Source organism: Lacerta agilis, chromosome 5, assembly GCF_009819535.1.
Source record: "Lacerta agilis isolate rLacAgi1 chromosome 5, rLacAgi1.pri, whole genome shotgun sequence".
Taxonomy (NCBI): Eukaryota; Metazoa; Chordata; class Lepidosauria; order Squamata; family Lacertidae; genus Lacerta; species Lacerta agilis.
This window is the reverse complement of record NC_046316.1, coordinates 81,545,941-81,566,495: the sequence shown is the minus strand read 5'-3', so window position 1 is coordinate 81,566,495 and position 20,555 is coordinate 81,545,941. Positions and strand designations below refer to the sequence as shown.

Genomic DNA, 20,555 nt, shown 5'->3' with positions numbered 1-20,555 from the left:
CGGACACGACTGAACGACAACAAGAAGAAGAAATTTATGTTTAAAAGTGAGCTACTGAACAGCTCACAGGAGCCAATTACTACTGCCCTGGCAGACTTAAATTTGCTTTTGTTTCTCACACTCCTGCTTCCGCTACATGATGCTGTGCTTGGTAGGGCTGGGTGATACCAGCTTTCCAACAGCGTGATATTTCGCCAGCCAAACATGTTGAAAAAACAGGCTGCACTGGCCTCTGCCCATGAGGCACCTGGTGAAACTGCCCCAGCTCTCACCTCAGGAACTGAGGAAGTTTCACCCAGAAAATCACAGGCTGGGACAACACAGCTTTTTTGCGCAGCTCAGCTGGGAAGGGGGAACCTTCCCCCTTCCCAGCTGAGACAGCCCCAGTGCTCCTCCTGCTCACAGGTGACTAGGCAGAGCATTGGGGCTCCTTTAGCTGCTCACTATGGGGAGCGCCAAACACACTCCCCTCAGCAAAGCAGTTTCACGGAGCCCCCCCCCCCATGGGAGACGGTGGGGCTCCTTTAACTGCTCAGCTGAGGTAAGGGCTGCTACACACTCCTCAGTTGAACAGTTTAAAGATGCAGAGGGAGGAATAAATTGCATCAGGAGCTTGTTTCTCCCTCTGCATCGTATGAGGACAGAGTGCGATGGTGGTTTCACTCAGCGATACTCAGATGTGTTCTCAATCGCTGGTGAAACTGCCACTGCTCCTGAGTCCCTCTGCTAGCAGCGTTGCTGGAGGAAGGAACTCTTTACTCCTTCCAGCGGATGCTGCTAGCAGAGGGACTTGGGAGTGGTGGCAGTTTCACCAGCGATATACCAGTGAGTGAAGCCGACATTGTGGTCTGCTCCTCATACCGGTTCTAGGCTTGACTCTCTGTGTTTTGTATTTCAAACAAAATTTCCTTGGGGAATAAAATTGTGGAAATGAAACATCAGGATGGTTGTTCTGGCAATGCTGGTTTAGTGATTTACTGCTGAGCAGAGGCTGCGGCCGTTCCCTTAGAGAAGAAGGGGTTATTTCCCCTCTGCTTGCATAAAGCCAAGATGGCCATGCACAGTGAATTGGTTTTATATTGTGGGGTTGACTCCTAGAGATGGCGGGAGGCGGATTTGTGCCATTCACGAACCTCTGTTAGTAGTTGATTCAAACAGTTCAAGAACCAGCAGTGTTGTTGAATGCAGATGGGTCCCTGGAATGACATGCCTTTGTCTTTCCCCATGAAGCTCTATCCTAAACCTTCCTGGAGAGTCAACATTAAGACGAGATTTTCTGAGGCTACAGCTCGCAAACAAGGAGCGCTCAGAAGCCCTTCGTCGGCAGCAGCTGGAGCAGCAGCAACGTGAGAACGAGGAACACAAGCGGCAGTTGTTGGCAGAGCGGCAAAAGAGGATCGAGGAACAGAAAGAACAGAGGCGGAGGTTGGAAGAGGTACTAAAAGCACCTTTGCATGCAGGGCTTTCTAAAAGGCCTCAAAGGCTTCCAGTTTGGGTAATTCCAGGGAAGTGGGCAAATATGTCTTCTCAGCTGTTGAATGCTGGTAGATTTTATGTATCTGCACTAACAACCCCAGGTTCTGAGCTTGGAATAGCAAAGGAATGACCATAAAGATGCATAGGTGCTGCAGCAAATGGTAAGGAAGTAGCAGGCATGTCAAGTTGGATGCAATTTAATAAAGGGCAAAGGCTTGTATTTATCTTCATGATGGCTTTGGAAGTTACTTTTTTAAGCCGTGGCTGCCATACTGTAACTATCTGGGCTGTAATTTATTAGGTTCATAAACAATTCACAGGTATCAGGGAAAAATTAATATGGCTGCCATAGCCACAAATTCAGCTGCTCAAGCCCAGTGCTTCTGGCACTGCAGGAAAACTGAAGCAGAGACACAGTGGCAATGGCCCCAATATCCATCAGGTCCATTAATTTCAGTGACTCTACTCTTGAGTAAATAACCACACATAAATTGAACACCATCCATGAATTCTAAGTATTTAACATGGACCATGTTTCTGTCCATCCCATTACTATCTAGCCACAGTACTCTTTATTTCCATATCATTCCCAGTCTAATAAAGCCTGCACAGAGAATACTGTCTGTCCCACTTGCTTGTAAGTTAGGCCTCTTTAACTGAATCAAGTGAGCTCTTTGTTCTCTTGAGTGAAGGACATTCTGACAAAGAGTGGCCCATTTGTGGTTACCTTTGTGATGTCCTCATAGCCACTCATATTGAAGTCATCCCATCCCATTAAAAAAGAGACAATTAGCTATCTGTGCCAAGAGGTCACTGGACAAAGACTTCGAACAAATGGGCTTTCCTGTTACATGGAACCAGTCGTTTCGCCCATTATATTCTGTCAAAGTCGCCTTTTTGCTCTCTGGGTTTCTAGGCAATGAACAATGAAGCCTGAGGCGAGTAATTTAAACGTGAAAGAATTTCAAGCAGCTGATTTTGTGCCACTTGAGGAAAAGTGAATAGTTCTTTTCCGTGGCTGCTATTATTCAGGGCTAAAAAGAGAAGGCAAAGCGTATCTCAGACAGCAGCATTGTTTGGCCTGGTAAATATATGAGGGCTGTTTCACGTATTACTTCGTATTGCCATGATGTTGACCATGACCTACAACAATACACAACATTTTCCGTTCACTCGTGGGTCTTCAGCTTTCTGTTCACAGTAGGTAGCCCCTTGGTGCAGGACCTCATATTCCATTTTGAAACTCAGGAGAACTTGGATGCAGTTTTTTAAAAATAAATAAATAAATAATAATCTATTTTTTATCCGAGGCTCTTGGACCAGCTTACAAACAGCAACAGAAAGCAACAATCCCTGCAATAAAAACAAAACCATCAACTGTGCAATGAGAGTTAAAACCAGTTGTCTTGAGAAACACAAAACAATTTGCTAATTCAGAAAAGCCTGTTTAAAGATGCTTGAAACTTGGCACTGTTTCTTATCATTCTTTTAAACATGAACCGTGATCAGCCAGAACCACAGATTAAAAAGTTGTATACAGGGCTTTTTAAAAATAAATAAATAAATAAGTCACACACATGACCACCTTCCCACAGAATGTAATTGGGGAAATATTGATAGATGCTTGTGTAAAAACAAAATGTTTTACTACACCTTTTTAAAAAAGAAAAAAGAAAAAAAAGAATGTGATGTTCTGGCCAGTTTTGAAACTCTACTGTTTAGTGTAATATTGCCTAGCCACTAAGGAGTCAGAAAACCCCAAATGTACTTGCTTACAGTTACAAGGCCTGCAGGGTTAAGATCAAGGAGGTCGCAGCAGGCAAGAAATTTTATAAGACCTCCTCCTTTGCCATCTATACTGGCCTTCTGGATGCAGGGAGTGTTTGACACAGCATTTAAAATATGATCCTCAACCTGCGATGTTACAGTTTTTTTCTATCACTTTTTGTTATGGGGTTAAATCTGAGGATTGTATTTATAGTTTAAAACGTTGGGGTTTTTTGTGCTGTATTGCAACTTGTATTGTGCTAGCTGCCTTGAGTTCCTCAGCATGTAGGCAGGATATAAATTTTTAAAACTTAATACGTTCAAATATTGACCCACAGTAGTGCAAAGAGAAAAGAGATAATGTGTTGCAGGCCGCACAGCAAATTGGGCAAGAAGAAAACAGTGAGTTGAAATGGAGAAACGCTTTCCCACAGCAAATGTAGTGATACGTCCTTCTTGAGTGAGTAAAAATATATGTAAAAGTGGCCCTCATGATATTAGGGTTTTTGCAGCACTGATCTACTACAAGGAATCTGGCTCTGCCATTGCAGTTGGATGCGTCTGCCTCCAAAAAAGAGCAGGCGATCCGGAACCACCGGGGGATGGAAGAGGAGATGGGATTAGCTGCCATCTTGTAATAACACAGCGCTGGCTGGCTGTCACGTAGTCAAATGCTCTTTTATGCTGAAGCAAATAATAATAGCCTTTCTCTGCCTGTCTTCCCCCAAGAGGTTTTCATTTGTGAGCTTCTTGTCCTTCTAATTAGCAATTTCTTGGTCATTATAGGGGACTTAAGGAGCTGTGGGTACTCTAGCTTGCTTGATGGGGCCTGAGGCTCCTTATACCCCTGAGAGCGCCACACGTCTTATCCTCATATTCTCCCCACCCATGGCTTAAAGTAGGGTTGGCAACTGGCAGTCTGTAGACTACATTCCACCACTGTCCTGGGTTTCTGTGGCTTTCCTTTGCTTCATTTACCTCCAGGCTGTAAGCAGCTGGCATGAGTGTCTTTGCCTGCAGCACTGAAAGAAAAAATCCAAAACAATGTGGTCTGTGCATGATGCTGGGAAATTAATGCTTATGCTCCAGATGATTGGAAAAGTCACCCAAAGCAGCTGCTTTCACAGCTCCCTTCTCAGGCAATGCACTGCGTTCGAATTCTAAATGTCAAACAGCACCAGATTAATCCGAGCTTGAAGTAGGGAGACAGCGGATAGAGGGCTTTGTGAGTGTCAGGTGTGCTTTAAACGGGGGCTTTTTAGTTCAGACCAGCCCCGTAGATCACAATAATCATTTCTGGATGGACACCCTAGCTTATGCCTTCTCGGTATTGAAAATTGCTACAGACACCCTAAAAACAATTCATGCTGCATTTTAGTACATCAAATTGTTACCTAGCCCAGAACCATATAGCACCTTAAAGCTGTTTATATTGTGATAAATGCACAGCCATTGCTCATTCCTTACAAAGAATTCAGATCGCTTTCCTCAAGGAAGCCCTTTTATGATATATGGCAGCTTTTATGCAATCATGCCACAACATATTGCTGTGTAAGTATTATTCTTTCCCCAACTAGTGATTGGGAGCACTGTCTAGACTCTTGCTTGCTAAGGGTCATGAATACCTGTTGCCTACTGTCTGTTCTTGGTGGCTGGTGACAGGCAAGCCATGTCCAGCTTCAGGTGGCATTCAGGTGGAGGTCAACTGCTGAGACTTAACAGGTCAACTGCTGAGACTTGGTGGCTGGTGACAGAGAAGCCATGTCCAGCTTCAGGTGGCATTCAGGTGGAGGTCAACTGCTGAGACTTAACAGGGACAGTTCCAGAATCACATCATTACAGAAGATTGAAGTCCAAATAGAGGACTTCAAGAAGTCTAAACACAAGGGCAACCTGAGAAGCAAGGCTTTTAAACCTGAGTTTTCAAAGCCCCACCCACAGTACAGCTGTAAGCCATCCATGCTGCTTGCGTATTTGCTCTACTTGCAAGGAATCCTTGTTTCTCAGGCGAGCCTTTAGGCACCTGTGCTTGCTCGGCCTCAGTGGCCACTTCTGATTCCAGAAAGGGGCTACCTGTGTCAGGAAGGGAAGACTACAATTCTATTTTGCCCAAGGCTCATGGAACCCCCTGGCCTTCCTCATTGTCCCTCAAAACAGGCTGTTGCTCTGTGACATTTGCAGGTTGTCCTACAAGGAGAATTCCTTGAGCATGGCCATAGCTTGAGCGTGGCCATAACTCGAGCATCTGGGCTGCAAGGAGTGGACTCTCAGGAGAATTGGAACTGACTAGCCTCAAGGCAAAATCTGGATTTACCATTTGGTGGAATCCTGGAACAAGTTTTACAGTTTGATTCTGCTGGTTGTAAAAACTCTCCTGACAAATGTTTGGAGAAGAAAAGCATTGCTCACTTTTGGAGGAGAGAGATTCCCCAAAGGAGGAGTGCCAGTGATTGCAGGGGGGCAGTTCTTTGTTCTGGTTTTTGAGCAGTTAACAGGAAATCAAGTGGTGTGGATGATCCCCCACCCCTGGAAGGCCAGATAAGAAAGGCATCTTATCTGCAGACCTTCAGATGTTGCTGGACTCCCAACTCTCAGTTCTCATCTCTGACCTTTGGCTATGTTGGATTGGAATGATGGAGCCCAAGAACATCTGGAGCTCCCCCTCCTTGCCTTAAACAGTTGTGTGGAAGGGGGAATTTCAACAGGCTTAGCTTGTCATACAACCCTAGTCTGGGGTTGGGGAGACAGAATGCTGCTGAGCTCAGGTAACGCTTTCAGGTTTCCCATAGACCTTTGGTAGGCCATTTCTTCCCTAGGACCTCCTCCTCTGCTTTGTCTGGAGGCTTAGGTGGGCTGGCTGCCAACCTTTAGCTGACTAAAGTGCTTCTGAAGACTATACCTTATGAACTAGTTGTCTTCAATTCCCATAAAAGTGTATTACCAGGCTGGATAGAGCAAAAACATTCCCCTGCTTTTTGAATAGGTGGAACTGGATGCTGACTGTCACAGTCAGGTGACTTCACCAAGGATCTGTGAGTGTCGTAACTATTTACAAAATTTGTCAGGGAATAAATTTAACTCTTTTGGTCACCAGCTTTCAGGTGCTCGTTGTTTACATTTAATAGGAAAACTCTGATGACTTAAAACTGATAAAGAGTTTGGTGTGCCTGGAAAAGCTTGATTACAGCATTTTTAAAAACTAGTTATCTCCCACCCCGGTGCTTTATATCATCTGGCTCCATGCTTCTAGAAACCCTGAGAGAGAGAGCTGTCTCAAACTCTGCTTTCAAAGAGTGCAGGGCTGCTTCCTAATGTGATAAGTTACCCCTTAATAAAGGCAGGGAGGGAGCCAATACCCTGATGCTCACAACTGGTGATAAAACCTGTTGTCATCTTCCGGCAGGCAGTGCAGTCAGCAGAAGAATGGGGTGGATTGGTTCCATGCTAAGCCAGCAATGCATAAGGGTACTTCACTTAAGGCATCATCCATGGAAAAAGTGGTCCATGGCCCTCCAGATGTTGTTAGCCTCTGAACTCCCATCAGTCAAAGCCAGCATGACCAATGGATGGGACTGACAGGAGTTGTAGTCCAGCAATATCTGAAGGGCCACTGGTTCCTCTTCATGGCTTAAGGTCTCTGAGCCACATTATCATGCGCCTTGCTCACATATATTCCCCAGCTCACATGAATTTGTTGTAGAGAAGCAAAAAGTCATCCAGACCCAAAGTTGCTGGCTTAGCATCCGGTAGTATATCTTGCCCTTTCAGCTGGTGTTTTTAGCATCAGCAAATGTCTCCTCCAGGAAGCTGGTGGTTTTCTAAAGAGGCTGAATCTGAGCATGACAGTGAAAGGGTCATAGTCAGATGAATAATTTGACAGTCTGGTTGCAGTTGTCTGAAAGCTCTGTAAGTAGTAAATAATTTTCACAAGAGCGGCTCTTCCAGAGTGGATGATGAAGGAGTGCTTGCAGATTTCACCTTTGTGGCGTGCAAGATAGGAAGGGCTGGAACTGAGCAAGTGCAGAGAGAATTGTAGAGGACTGAAAAAAAATGGAAGCCTGAAGGAAGAGACATTACTGTATTTCCTAGTGGAAAGACTTTTGAAACAGAAAACTATGCACTGGTCTATGGCTATGTTCCAACAAATCTAATACAGTGGTACCTCGGGTTACATACGCTTCAGGTTACATACGCTTCAGGTTAAGAACTCCGCTAACCCAGAAATAACGCTTCAGGTTAAGAACTTTGCTTCAGGATAAGAACAGAAATTGTGCTCTGGCGGTGCAGCAGCAGCGAGAGGCCCCATTCGCTAAAGTGGTGCTTCAGGTTAAGAACAGTTTCAGGTTAAGAACGGACCTCCGGAACGAATTAAGTTCTTAACCCGAGGTACCACTGTATGTGTGCGTGAAGGAAGGATGCACACAGCAGAGAATTCCTTTGAGGATTTCCGCCTCCATTTCTGAAGGAAAAACCTCTTTATGCTTACATTTTAATATATTAATTGTAAAATGGGTTGCTTTTTCAGCATATGGTGACTATCTCAAAGAAAAGGTCAGCATTCAGGGTTTCTAGCCCCCACACCCCTCCTCAAATGTTATTTCTACATTGATCTTGGCAACTCTCTGGAAGTACTCGAGAGACCACTGAATAATCCTCAGGTCACAGTTTAACAATCTATGCAGTATAAAGTAAATTAGGTTGAGCTAAAACTGGTTAGCCCATTTAGTGGACAATTTCTTTACTATGAATAAATGCTATCTCATATATATATGTGTGTGATACATATCAAGTCCTGCTTCATCTGCACAGTAAGGAAAAGCAGGGCCTACTTAGTGATGGTGCCATCTCTGTCTTATTTTAACTCCCATGATGTGTCCATGTAGTTGAACAGATTTGTTGTCACTGAGGACAAACACACCTAACTCAGAACTGCCCTCCTTCTGAATTAGATGTGTTTTGCCTCATTGCCACCCATGGAACCAAATTTACCGTTTCTGCCTCATTGTTACTAGGGAGGAGTGCTATTTTTAAACAAAAAGTGACTGCAGAATTCAACCTAGCGCAAAAAAGGAAGGTCTTTTAGGAAAACAGCAGCAAACCAGTACAAAAAAAATGTAATAGTTTTGGAGTCTTTTACCAAACGGTTTGGAAATGCTTGTTCCCAGTTTTTTAGCTTGGTTCCCCCCCCCCCCAAAAAAAAATAGTTTTGAAAATTGTACTAAGAATACATGGAAATAAGATTTATGGAAACTAACTTAAATTTCTTGGGTTCAACCATCTCTGTTCTATATAATTCTATGCAGAGAATTGAGTATCCATGCACTGAATTTTTTAGTGATTGTCGAATTTTTGTTTTTGTTTTTAAAAAGTCAAATTTTATTTTATTTTGCTCATTGCCATATTTAGTTTCCTAATGCTGCAGCCTTATGTTGCTATAAACACTTACCGGTACTCCTCTCCATTGGTATGATTCACTACATTAGTTAACATCTCAGTGGGGAATTGCATATCACTGATGTACAGGCAGCCATACCCCATTAGTTCTATAATGAAAGGTGCATTAAAATGGCAAACATTGTTCCAGAAAGGCAGGAGACGCCCCAGTGCTAGCAGGGGAGGAGCTGGAAACAGCTCCATTGTTTCCATGAACTTCTGCAGTGAATGATTGAAGCTGTTGCCTATTCAGTTCTTTCTCTGTTTTATTGTTTGTGAGAGTCAGGGCTGGCTGACCCTTTAGGCAAGGTGAGGTGACTGTCTCAAGCAGCAGAATCCACAGCAGCATCAGATCCAGCATCCAAGGAATGCATTGCCTGCTGTTGCAGTGGCAGCAACAGCTTCAACAAGCTCCTTGGAAGCCAAATCTGCCACCTCCTTGGCATCCCCCACCCCCAGTGCTGCTTCTACAGTGGCCTCTTTGCAAACAGGAGGAGCTGCTGGTCTCTTCCTACCTTGCTCCTGATGTAAATTTTTATTCCCTGCTGTTCCTGATGTGGATAGCTTCACTCAGCCCTTCTTCCCTTCCCTAGCGGGGGCGGGGGGGAGCACCATTTTGTGGTTCACCTCAAGTGCCAAAATGTCTTGAACTGACCCTGCTGAGAATATCAGCCTTTGGTGTCTGAGATCATCTCTCCGTGATTGGAGCAGGGAAGCAATATATGCCCTGTTTAGGGAAGTTTTTAATTTGTGACTTTGTATTGTATTTTGGTATTTGTTGGAGGCCGCCCAGAGTGGCTGGGGAGACCCGGCCAGATGGGCGGGGTATAAATAATAAATTATTATTATTATTATTATTATTATTATTATTATTATTATTATTATTATAAAAGTGACTTCAGTGCCATTTGGAAAGCATACAGGAAGGAGCATCCTTGGGCTACATAACTTGTCAAGGTTTTCCCAAGTGTTGCTCATGAGTAACGACAGAGCCTTCAGTTGCTAAGACTATTTATTGTGCATTACTATTTTGCAGTGTAGAGCTAGTACAAAACATGACAGCTCAGTCACTTGCAGAATCCGGAAGTGCCCCTCTCCGGTTTCCCATCCAACACCAAAGTCTCAGCACCCTAAAACGACGTCTGCGGTGCCTCCTGACCCCCCCGATGCTGTGCTGGCGCCGGAAGCAGCAGTTCTCCCTCAGATCCTCTCTGGCTGGTGGTGCTGGGTCTTTGCTTAGAGTCTCCAAGCCTCTGAAGCTCCTCCTCCCTTGGAGAGAGCTCAGGTGAAAGGCTAGAGGAGGAGGAGTCCGATGACAGAAGCAGCTGGGGTTCCCTGTAATGTAGAGAGCCCTCCTCTCGCGAAGAGCTGCTCTCCCAGTCCTCCTCCCAAGGAGGACTTCTTTCCCTGCCCTCCTCCTGAACAATACCTCCAACCAGCCCTTCTTCTCGAGTAGTCCTCCTGTCCCCCTCCTCCTCGAGAGGAGGATCTCTCTCCCCTCGCTCCTCACAAGGAATACCTTTGCCCCCGCTCTCCTCCCGAGTAGGACCTCCCCTCGCCCTCTCCTCGTGAGGAGCCGGTCAATCCCTGACATAACTCATTGTCATGAATACTGGCTGGCAACACCTCCAGCGTTTCAGATAGGAGTCTCTCCCTACATGAAGATGTGGGGAAATGGTGCTTCTGCACATGCGGATTACAGTGGTACCTTGTTTTACAACCATAATCCGTTCTGGAGGTCCAGTTGTAAACCAAAACAGGTTGTAACCCAAGGCACGCTTTCGCCAATGGGGCCTCCAAACAAAAATGGGTTGTAATCCCCAAAAATGGGTTGTAATCCAAAAAAAGGGACATGCACTTCTGGGTTTGATGCGGTTGTAATCCAAAACGGTTGCAAACCAAGGTACCACTGTATAGGCTCTGCTACTCAACTTTGACCCTTCCTTGACCCTTCAAGAATACTGATCAGATTTATACATTGAATTATGAAGCAATTGGCTACGTAATCATCTGCCTCTTAGTCAATTAATTAATACACTTCATTTGAAGATATTTGCATATTACCAAAAAGAGACCTCATCAGGTACAGTATCTTTTTTATTTTTTAGCAAGCTTTAATAAACAGTTTAATAAACAAAAGCAGCTTCTCACTGTTGCAAGATAAGGCAAATCAGTAATGCATTCCTTTCCATTTCCTATTACAGTAACACATTGAAACCAGAATAGCTCCAATAAACAGTCAAATGTGCCTTTAACTCTCAGACCCCGAGACTGAAATTGCTTCTTCCACACAATTAATCTAACAGATTAATTAAAGCTGGCAGCCTGAGCAATGATGGATAGGATATGCAGGCTTTGCTAGAGTCTGCTCTGAGGCCATTACGTACGCCCATGCAGATCTCAGCAGAGCTATGCCCAACGTGGCCTTGGTGAGAGGCAGTATTTTCATGAGGACGCCATATTGTGCAGGCCCCACCATCTGATCCCATAAGAAGATTCCCAGTTGACCAGATTGCAGTTCCTTCTTGCTGCTGTTGCTTTTCGCCATTGTCTGCTGCTTTTCTTGGTAGACAGACTGATAAAGCCCTCCTTACTATCATGTCATCCCCCCCCCCCCCGATCTTGCCTTTCTGCTGTTTACAGAGCTTTCTCTATGTAACTTAAAATATATTGAGCTTTAGTTATATCTACTCCGATCTTCATTTATACTGTGTCTAGTTTAAGCCCAGACACGAGAATGGCCAAAGCAGATTCCATGAGATTTTGTTTTGAACTGAGCCCTCCACATTGCAACTCACTTTTGAAGGATGCTGTAAACAGCTTCTGGATCTTTTTCGTGGTGGTATTCTGCTCTATGTGGCAGCTGTAAAGTACAGAGGATTTCAGCACACGATTCCTTTACCTCAAGGACCACCTCTCCCCGTATAAACTGTCCCAGACTCTGCATTCATTACTGACTTCATTTACTTACTACATTTTTATTCTTCTCTTCCTTCCAAGAGTTCAGGATGCACACATGATGTGGATGTCCTCTCTTTATCCTCCCAACAGCCTTGTAAGTGGGCTGTGTCCAGAGATTGTTGACCCAGAAAACTTTGTGTCTGGTGGGAAGTTTGAATCTGAGTCGTGCTGCTGTAAACTCAGCCCTCTAACCCAGGGATAGGCCCTTCCAGGTGTTGTTGGGCTACAGCTCCCTTCATCTCTGGCCATTGGCCATGCTGGCTGGGAGACACCTAAGTTGGCTATCCCTGCTCAGACTATTACACAGCAGTGGCTTTCTTAAGAGAGGTGAAGAACTCACTGTGGTGTGCTTTTATGCAACTAGAACTGTAAAGCTTGTGCTATTGGCCCAGGGGTGAAATAACTGGGATCCCTGGAAGTTGCCTGAATAAACTCCCTGTATTGGTAAGGGCATCACTGCTTGACATCAAATACATTTCTCTTGGGGACAGGGAACTGTTCAGAGCCCTAATTGGAATTGGGTCGCACATGTATTCATATGTAAATATGTGTTCAGATGCAGATTACACAGCAGCCTGATTAGAATGCACCTTCTGGAACTTGCATAATGAGTATTTCTTAATGACAGGATCAATCCCTTGGAGTCAAAGAGATATACAATTCTAGATTATTAATTTTTAAAAGGATTTAGCTCTTGCTAAAGTCAAAGCCTTAATTAAAGTTTAAAAAACAATTCCTATTGGGAAACAAAATGCTCAGTCTTAATTGGAGGGGTTCTTTTTGCAGGGGGATAATTAACCTATGAGCAGGGTTAAATTCAGATGGAGTTGCTTTAGTGAATTGTCACAACCCAGTTTTTCCATGTTCTCCAGAGTGAGTCCTGGGGAGTTTGCACTATACTTGTGGTCTAGAGAGAAGTGGGTCATGTAGAAATGGGAAGATTTGAAAAGTTGCATTAATAATCCAAAATGGCATAGCAACTTGAGCCTGGCATGCTAAAATAGGCTGATGTTGTTTCTTGGGAAAGCAGTGTATAAATCTACCTTCAACACATTGTTACAGCAGGTTGCAGCATATGCTTGCTCAGGTGTGGTTCCCAAATCAACACTGGATTACTAGTATAAAATGAATAGTGGATAAGTTCTTCAAAAAGTTTAAAAGTTGTTCTGTTACGCTGTCAAACAAAAAAATAAAATCGCTGTCAAAACTCTGATCACAACAACCCACAGGCAAGCTTGGCTCTCCAGTAGAGATCATGCTAGGTGCCTCACCAGCTCCTGAGTTGTAATGGTGGGGGCACAATGTAAGTTCTTTGCCTTGGAGAATCACATTGGCTCCCTCTCTTTCAATGGCAGAAGAAGATGGTATTTTTACATTGCACTTTTTGCCTAGGTGGAAACTGTTTATTGATGAGATCTTATGATGTGGTCTTGTTTGGTTTTGCTGTTGCTCCTGTTGAATTGCACTATACCGGTATATATTTTTTTCTGATTGTTGTGTAGTTTGTAGTATAACTCATATTTAATCTGTGTTTTATTTTATTAAAATTGATGGCATGATTGTTAGCAGCCTTGAGGGACCTGTAGAAATGGAAAGGTGGGCTAGAGTATTTTAGTAAATAAGGGAACAGTGCTGAGTCCATCCCCTTAAAAACTCTCTAGGATAAAATTGTTTCCCCCCCCCAACCAGTTTCCTAAAGGCAAGAGGGATGTGGAGTGGCATCTGGGGCAAGGAGTTCCATAATGATGGTGCCACACCAACCCAAGCATGATCTCCAAGCAGCTGATAGTAGAGAAAGATCCATTAACCTCAGCGAGAGAATTTTGATGGGGCTTGTTTGAGGACAGCATGTGTTGGGAGCCATTGGATTAATTTCTCTAAACCACGGCTACTAAGGGCTACTAAGTCTCCCTTAATAGTTCTAACCTGCATGGCTCGGTTAATTTTACAGTTCCCAAGGGAGTCTAGCTTACCACAACTGCTGCTCATTAGAATTCCATTTTAGCAGTGCCCCAGAGGCTTGTGGCTTCAAATGGCATCCCTCATCAATATTTAAGGCCTGTCATTGTGAACATGGTAGAAAGAAGCTCACTTTGTGGCTTGGAAGAAGAAAGTGAAATGGTTTTGGAGGGGTAAAGAGACCTTGTCCTGAAGCATCACCTGTGAAGTTGGATAAATAAACCTGATAATGAATTTGTGGTCTTGCTTCCAATGTATAATAGAGCTGTGTTCTGTGAACATAACCCGGTAGGCCCAGGAAAACCAAGGGAAATCAGGACATTGTTTTCACAGAGACACAAAGGAGAAAAAGTGAGACAGGAGATGCTAGAAAGTTCAGAAAGAATGGTAGTTTCACCCTCAGAGAGCTACAGTTCCCATAATTTTTTGAGGGGGGAAGCCATCTGCTTTAAATGTGCAGTGGGTGTGTTTGAAATGTTTGGTGCAGCTCTGTCTTCTGTGTCACCAGTTTTAACTTGGGGACTGTGGTGGGAGAGGACAAGCACTTCTCAGTTATCTCGGGAAGATAAAATAATTCCATCTCAATGGAAATGGCTATCATTGATGAAGGTGAAAGAGAAGTGCATGCATTTGTATGTATTTGCATGGATGTGTATGTTTACAGTGTGCATGTGTTTATATGTCTATTCCCTCTCATAGAAATGGCCATAGACATGCAATACAACTGTAACCACAAATCAACAAGCTTAGAAATACAGGGGAGGTAGGGTTGTGTGTATGAAACTAGCAAGTGGACCAGCCTTGAGCTGTGTTTTGGTCAGTTACATATGATAGTCATCCATGGAATGTGAATTTAGCCATGAATTTCCAATTCTCACCCCCAGTTTTGGTTGCAGTAGTATTTCATGTTTACACTGATTCTTTTCTGCTTGTAATCCAGTTTACATATCAGCTGTAATCTTCAGGGGTCATCCCTTGCCAGTTACAGAACCCAGGCATCCAGTGAAGCCACAGAGCTAATTCTTTTTTAAGTCCTAGAAGAAAATTAGCCATTACTTTGGTTAACAGTCAGTCTGATGTGACCTGACGCGTGACTGCCATACTAGCTTGGGAGGGAAGTGTTTGGTCCTGATCTTTCACGCTAGACGAGCATATCGAAATTGGCTTTAGCATTTTGAAAAGGCCAAAGAGTTTATTTATATTTTATGCTGCAGATGTGCTATTAAGCAGGAAAGGATAAACACTCTGTGTGGAACCCTCTGGCAATGCAGCTGCAGTTTGCTGAACAGCTAAGGACAGAGAGAGCTGCTTTACGGCAATTTCCAAATATTCTTGAGTTTCTAAAGCTTTCCAGATCACCCTATGACCTGAACAGATGGTAGAGAGCTGGAAACTTGATCGCTGGCTTTCCTGTGCTTTTCTGCTGATACCACTTTATAAATAAACCAGCAAACACTGATCATTATGGCAGGTAGTGCTACAATTCCTGCAGTGGATTGCAATCCCCCATTTTATGTAGCTCTGGGAATTGCAGCTCTGTGAGGGGTATAGGAGGTGTGCAAACAATTCTCAGCACCCTTAATAAACTACAATTCCCAGGATTTGTTGGGAGAAGCCATGACTATTTAAAGTGGCATGATACTGTTTTGAATTTATATGTGCCCTCGGCCTCTGGGAGCACAGCCAGACGTGTCACGGAAGTTTGGTGTCAAAGCTAGGCCATGGGCAGCATTCTAGAGTGATTCAGGAGCTGGGAACCTGGAGTCAGGGATCAGAGGGCAAACCAGGGTGCAAGACTGTAAAATACACCACAAATCTGAAATGAAGAGCAAGACCAGAAATGGAAGACAGGCCCAAAGCTCAGGCAGGGCTGCTTACTCAAGCGAAGTTCCCGTGAAGCAGGAAGCCCTTGTGTTCCAAAGAGACACTTGCTCTTTAGGTCAGTGCTTGATCATGTGCATTGCATGCAGGAGATCCCAGATTCAGTTTACGGCATTTCCAGGTAGGGCTGAGAGGGACACCTGTCTGAAACCCTGGAGAGTCACTACAACCATCTGCATTACAGTCTTGGAATACAATATTTGTAAAAAAATAGCAAACATTACATATCACCACACTATATTATGTTACACTGTAATAAGCTCTTTTACAATTTGGGAGGGGCAAAGTGGGAAAGCGGCATCTCAGGAACTAATAATATTTATGTTGATGGTTGCAGGGTAGTAAAAATAGAAAAACTGCAGAGTCCTTGAGACATTGAGTTCTTGGAACAATGAGCTGTGGCAAATCGGCATGGCAAAAAAAAATTGACGTACCACCTTAAGTTAGTTAAAAGTAAAGCCAATATATTTGATTTTTCTTAAAACGTGGCAAGATTTTATCTCGTATACAAATCAGGGACGTATTTAAAACTATCAAAGCTTTTCATCAGATTATAGAAAAGAGATTAAGTTGATGAAGTATAATGGAAATTTCCAGGATGCTAATGGATCTTGAATATACTCTTACCTACTGTATATGTAAAAAGGAAAAAAGTGTTTAGAGCATTTTACCTTCTGACAGTAATTACACGATGTAACTGTTGTTGTTGTTTGTTTTTGTATTATTATTTTTGGACGGGGGAGGGGGAGAAAGAAGGATTCATTTGTGCCAACTCCAGGTAGGGATAGAAAAAAGTTGTCCTGTGAAACCCTCGAAACCTAATGACAGACATTATAGACAAAACCAGAAGACCAGTGATCTAACTCAGTGTAAGGCAGCTTCCTATGCTATCACTGACTGATGAAGGCCTCAGATACATCCCTCTGGAAATCGTGTTTCTTGAGGCGTCAGCATTGTGTTTAGTTAGGGAAGGGGGATACAAGCGTTGTCAGTGTGACAGTGGAATTGTTACCGATAAGGAAGGGTTGCATCCAGAAGGAATTTCCCTTTGCAAGGAACAAAGAGCAGCAGCAATTACAATAGAGGGGTGAAGGTAGCAATGCAGAAAGGGGACAGGCAGAACGAAAGTGGGGAAATACTGCAATTCAAGAACGTTCCAGAAGAAGAAGAAGAAGAAGAAGAAGAAGAAGAAGAAGAAGAAGAAGAAGAAGAAGGGAATTTATTCATACCCTGGGTGGCTTACAGCATATCTAAAAACATGCAAAAAGATGAGCAATTCTCATTTAATAAAATACACCTTAATAGTTGACTACCCTCTGCCCATGTGTCATTAATAACCAGAAAACCAGATGGACATTTGTTCTGATTCAGCAGTAAACCACAGCTTTTCCCAGCAAAAGCAGCAGAGCAAAAGAAAAATCTCTCAGACCCATGCCTAGAAATCGCTGGACAAACTCAAGTGTGCATGAGCCCAGAGACTTATTGGCAGAGATGGCCCTGTAAATCCCTGGCATCTCTGTCTCTGCTTCTGTGTTTTCACAACTACTGCCGTCTGGTGGCCAGTGTGTTATAGTGTCTGCAAAACATAGCTTGTTTATACAGAGGCTGTGGTGATGGTGAGGTTGAAAGCATTTTTTTAAAAATTTAAAAAATAAAATGACAAGTCTATATTAATTGCACATGGGGTATAATTGTTTTGGTCAATGTGAAGAAGAAGAAGAAGAAGAAGAAGAAGAAGAAGAAGGAGCACTTTTGCAATATGGCCCCCTTCCATAGAGTCAGAATGGCATTTGATCTCTTGGGATATGTACCTAAATACTCTTGCAGGTTCTTTTCTCTTTCTCATCATAATTAGGTAAACTGCACAAAAGGTAAGCAGGGCCAAAAGGTAGGAAGGCCAGGTCAGATTATTTGTCTGTGTAGCCCAGAATTGCCTGTTCTGACTGGCAGCAGCTCTCCAGAGACCCACCTTCCCCACCCTACCCTGTCACTGTAGTTGTAGCCAGAAGTTCCCTACCCTGGGGCTCTAAGATCATCTGCTACCAGATGGGAATGCCAGGACCTAAGACCTTCTGTTCATAGACATTGTGCTCTGCCACTGAACTACAGCCTATTAGGTGGCGGCAAAGAACTAAATGAGAATGAGCAGAGATTGTGAATACTACCTGGCTGAGAAACCTGTACTACAGTGTTGTGGAAGTCTGGCACGATTCAAGTTCTACCTCCATGGTCTGAGGCAGCATGGAGATTGTAGGAGGCTAGAATGCTGTTGCACTCATGCTGCTGCTTGTTGGCTTCTCATAAGCATCTGTCTGGCCACTGTGAGACCAGGACGCTGGACTAGATGGGCTTTGTACTATACATTTCTCTTGGTTTTAATCACGATAGTGTGGGCAGAGTCTGGGCAAGAATTGAGCTTCTCCTGGGCACTGTCCCTGCAAAGAGATGCCTTATATTTTAGAGCGTTTCTGCAGGATGCGAAAACTGGGTCTTGAGCACATTTCAGTGGGGTAATTCCCTTAAAAATGCTTACCTGTAGTGGAACACCACGCTCTTCCATAATGGATTGAACTGGGGTAACCTTGTTTAATCTTCAGCACTCAAACTATAAGGCAAGAGCCTGGCTTTGCACAGTGGATGAAGTATATAGCTGCTGAGCAAATAGTAAATCAATAAACTGAAAGGTTAACGAAATAGGACAGTACGAAAGGGATGGAACAGATAGCTTGCTCCTCTTGGCAACGTTTAGTTTTCTTAAAAAATAACATGAACTCTGGGCTCATGAAGTGCCACACTGAAGGTCAGGATGTTGCAGCGCTATCTTCACAACAGAAGTGTAGCTTTGTGCAAACCCCAGCAAAACCATGTAATAAAGGTGCAGGCATTGCACTAGAAGCAGATTTTGCTAGAAGGGCAGTAAATTCTTCAAAGTGAAGGGTGAACATCACAATAGAAAACCGGTGAAATGCCCAACAGTGGAGCGGTGAAAACACGATCAAAATATGGTTGGCGTAATACATTTTAGTTAAAATGGCATGCAGTGAAAGCCAGCCAGCCAGCTCTGTGTTTCTGATGTTTGCCAGACTGCTTAATGCCACTACTAATGAAGGATTTTACACATCTTCATTTCTCTTTCAAGACACACAGCCCCAATTGTAGACACATCTCATCCATGGCTGCAATCAATACTGAGTATGCTTTGCACCGTGGACCCAAGTGGCATGTAATTATGAGACTGTATTGATTTCCCCGCAAAGAGGTTGCTAGTGTACAAAATAGCAGCTTGACTTTCAAATGACTGGACCAGCAGCCTTTTCTTTCCCTGAGAAAATTAACATGGTTTGGTAAAAGCTCCAAATTCTGTGCAGGGTCTTGAAATTGCATTGTAGCAACACTGTAAGAAGTGGGTCACTCTGCCCTGTTATAAATCATCACCACTCCTGATTATTTTATGTTCAGCCCATTTGGCTGCCAGGGAAAAATATTTGGGACCCAATCCAGACAGCTGCATGGGGAATTGGCTCTGCCCAGCTGGGCCACAGTTCCCCTTCCTGGTGCTGAAAGGGGAATTGGAGATACCATATGTCTGCCTTTGGTCCCTCGCACGCATATGTTAGAATACAGCCATCTATGCATTTAACAACGTAAATCGGTATTGGAATTAATATGGCTTACTTAAAAAAAAGTATTGGTGGCTTTAAAGAGCTAACGTGGTGTAGCTAAGAGACTGAACTCCCTAGTTTGAACCTGTCCTCTTCTGTCACGAATTCAGTAGCCCTAGACCATGGGTAGGCAAACTAAGGCCTGGCGGGAATCTACATGTTTTTACATGAGTAGAATGTGTCCTTTTATTTAAAATGCATCTCTGGGTTATTTGTGGGGCATAGGAATTCGTTCATCCCCCACCCCCCAAAAAATAGTCTGGCCCCCCACAAGATCTAAGGGACAGTGGACTGGCCCCCTGCTGAAAAAGTTTGCCCTAGACCCTCCTAGGAGAATAATAATTCCCAACGTTATGCATATGTCCTATTAAAAATGAGTTGTCAAAGCATGGCTATTCCACAGTAAATGTCTAGTGTGGAAGCTGGCTGCAGTGAGATTCTTGTGCAAAATCTCCTTTTGTGCTGAACCCAGGCATCTCTCTACCAAGCGAGTCCTGATTCCCTACATTCAATGTAAACACAATTCTTCAGCTTTTCATCACTCCAATATTTTAGCTGTCTCTCAGTCCATGTGACTGTGCAAAATTATGTGCTATTCCCAGTCACTTTTCCTCAAAGAGTAATTTAACAACAACAACAACAACATTTTTATTATTTATACCCCGCCCATCTGGCTGGGTTTCCCCAGCCACTCTAAAAATATAATAAAAACATCATCAATCCTTAAAAACATCCCTAAACAGAGCTGCCTTCCGATGTCTTCTAAAAGTCGAATAGTTGTACCTGTATATGTATGCTCATTGGAATTTGGTAGAAATGGTCAAGAAATGTTCCTTGAAACTGGATTCTTTGTTCTGGGTACAGAATTATTATTTTCAGAGGGTGTTGTTGTTGTTTATTTTATTTTTTACATGCCCTCCACCTATGGGCCCCAGGGCCCAACAATTTAAAATGCAGTTTAAAACCATTTAAAACTTACAACCACAGAAAATAGGGTTATATTTGCTCTAATGAGCCTTTCATGCTATTTAAAATCTATCCGTGGCTATTAGCTGTGATGGAATCTCCAGTTTCAGAGTCACCATGCTGGTTTAGATCCCGGATGCTGGTGAGCCATAGCAGGAAAGGTGAGGTTGCCTTTGTGTCCTGCCTGTGAGTTTCCGAAAAGCATCTCGTTGGCCAGTTTGGGAAACAAGATGCAGAGTTAAACATGACTTTCATTCTAATCCAGCAAAGCTGTAGTTAGCTTTGGTCCAAGTAGTACCGGGTGCCACTCAACACAGAGCGAATCTGTTTCAGTTACACTTAACTACTTGTGAGTACAAATTGCAATTATTTGTATGTTTGAAAAGGTTTAATATATACATATACAGTGATGCCTTGGTTTTTGAACTTAATCCGTTCCGGGAGTCCGTT

General features: G+C 43.5%; 1 protein-coding gene across 8 annotated transcripts in view; it reads left to right on the top strand.

Moving 5' to 3' along the window:
• The window catches only part of TNIK (TRAF2 and NCK interacting kinase), a 272,940-nt gene that overhangs the window by 180,657 nt on the left and 71,728 nt on the right, over positions 1–20,555 (top strand). For all 8 annotated transcript variants that reach the window (XR_004426687.1, XM_033150660.1, XM_033150657.1 and 5 more), the window contains exon 12: positions 1,231–1,435. Coding sequence is in view for 7 of the 8 variants with exons in the window: in XM_033150660.1 (XP_033006551.1) it covers positions 1,231–1,435 (205 nt within the window). In the remaining variant the exon portion in view is untranslated. The remainder of the gene's footprint in view (positions 1–1,230; positions 1,436–20,555) is intronic.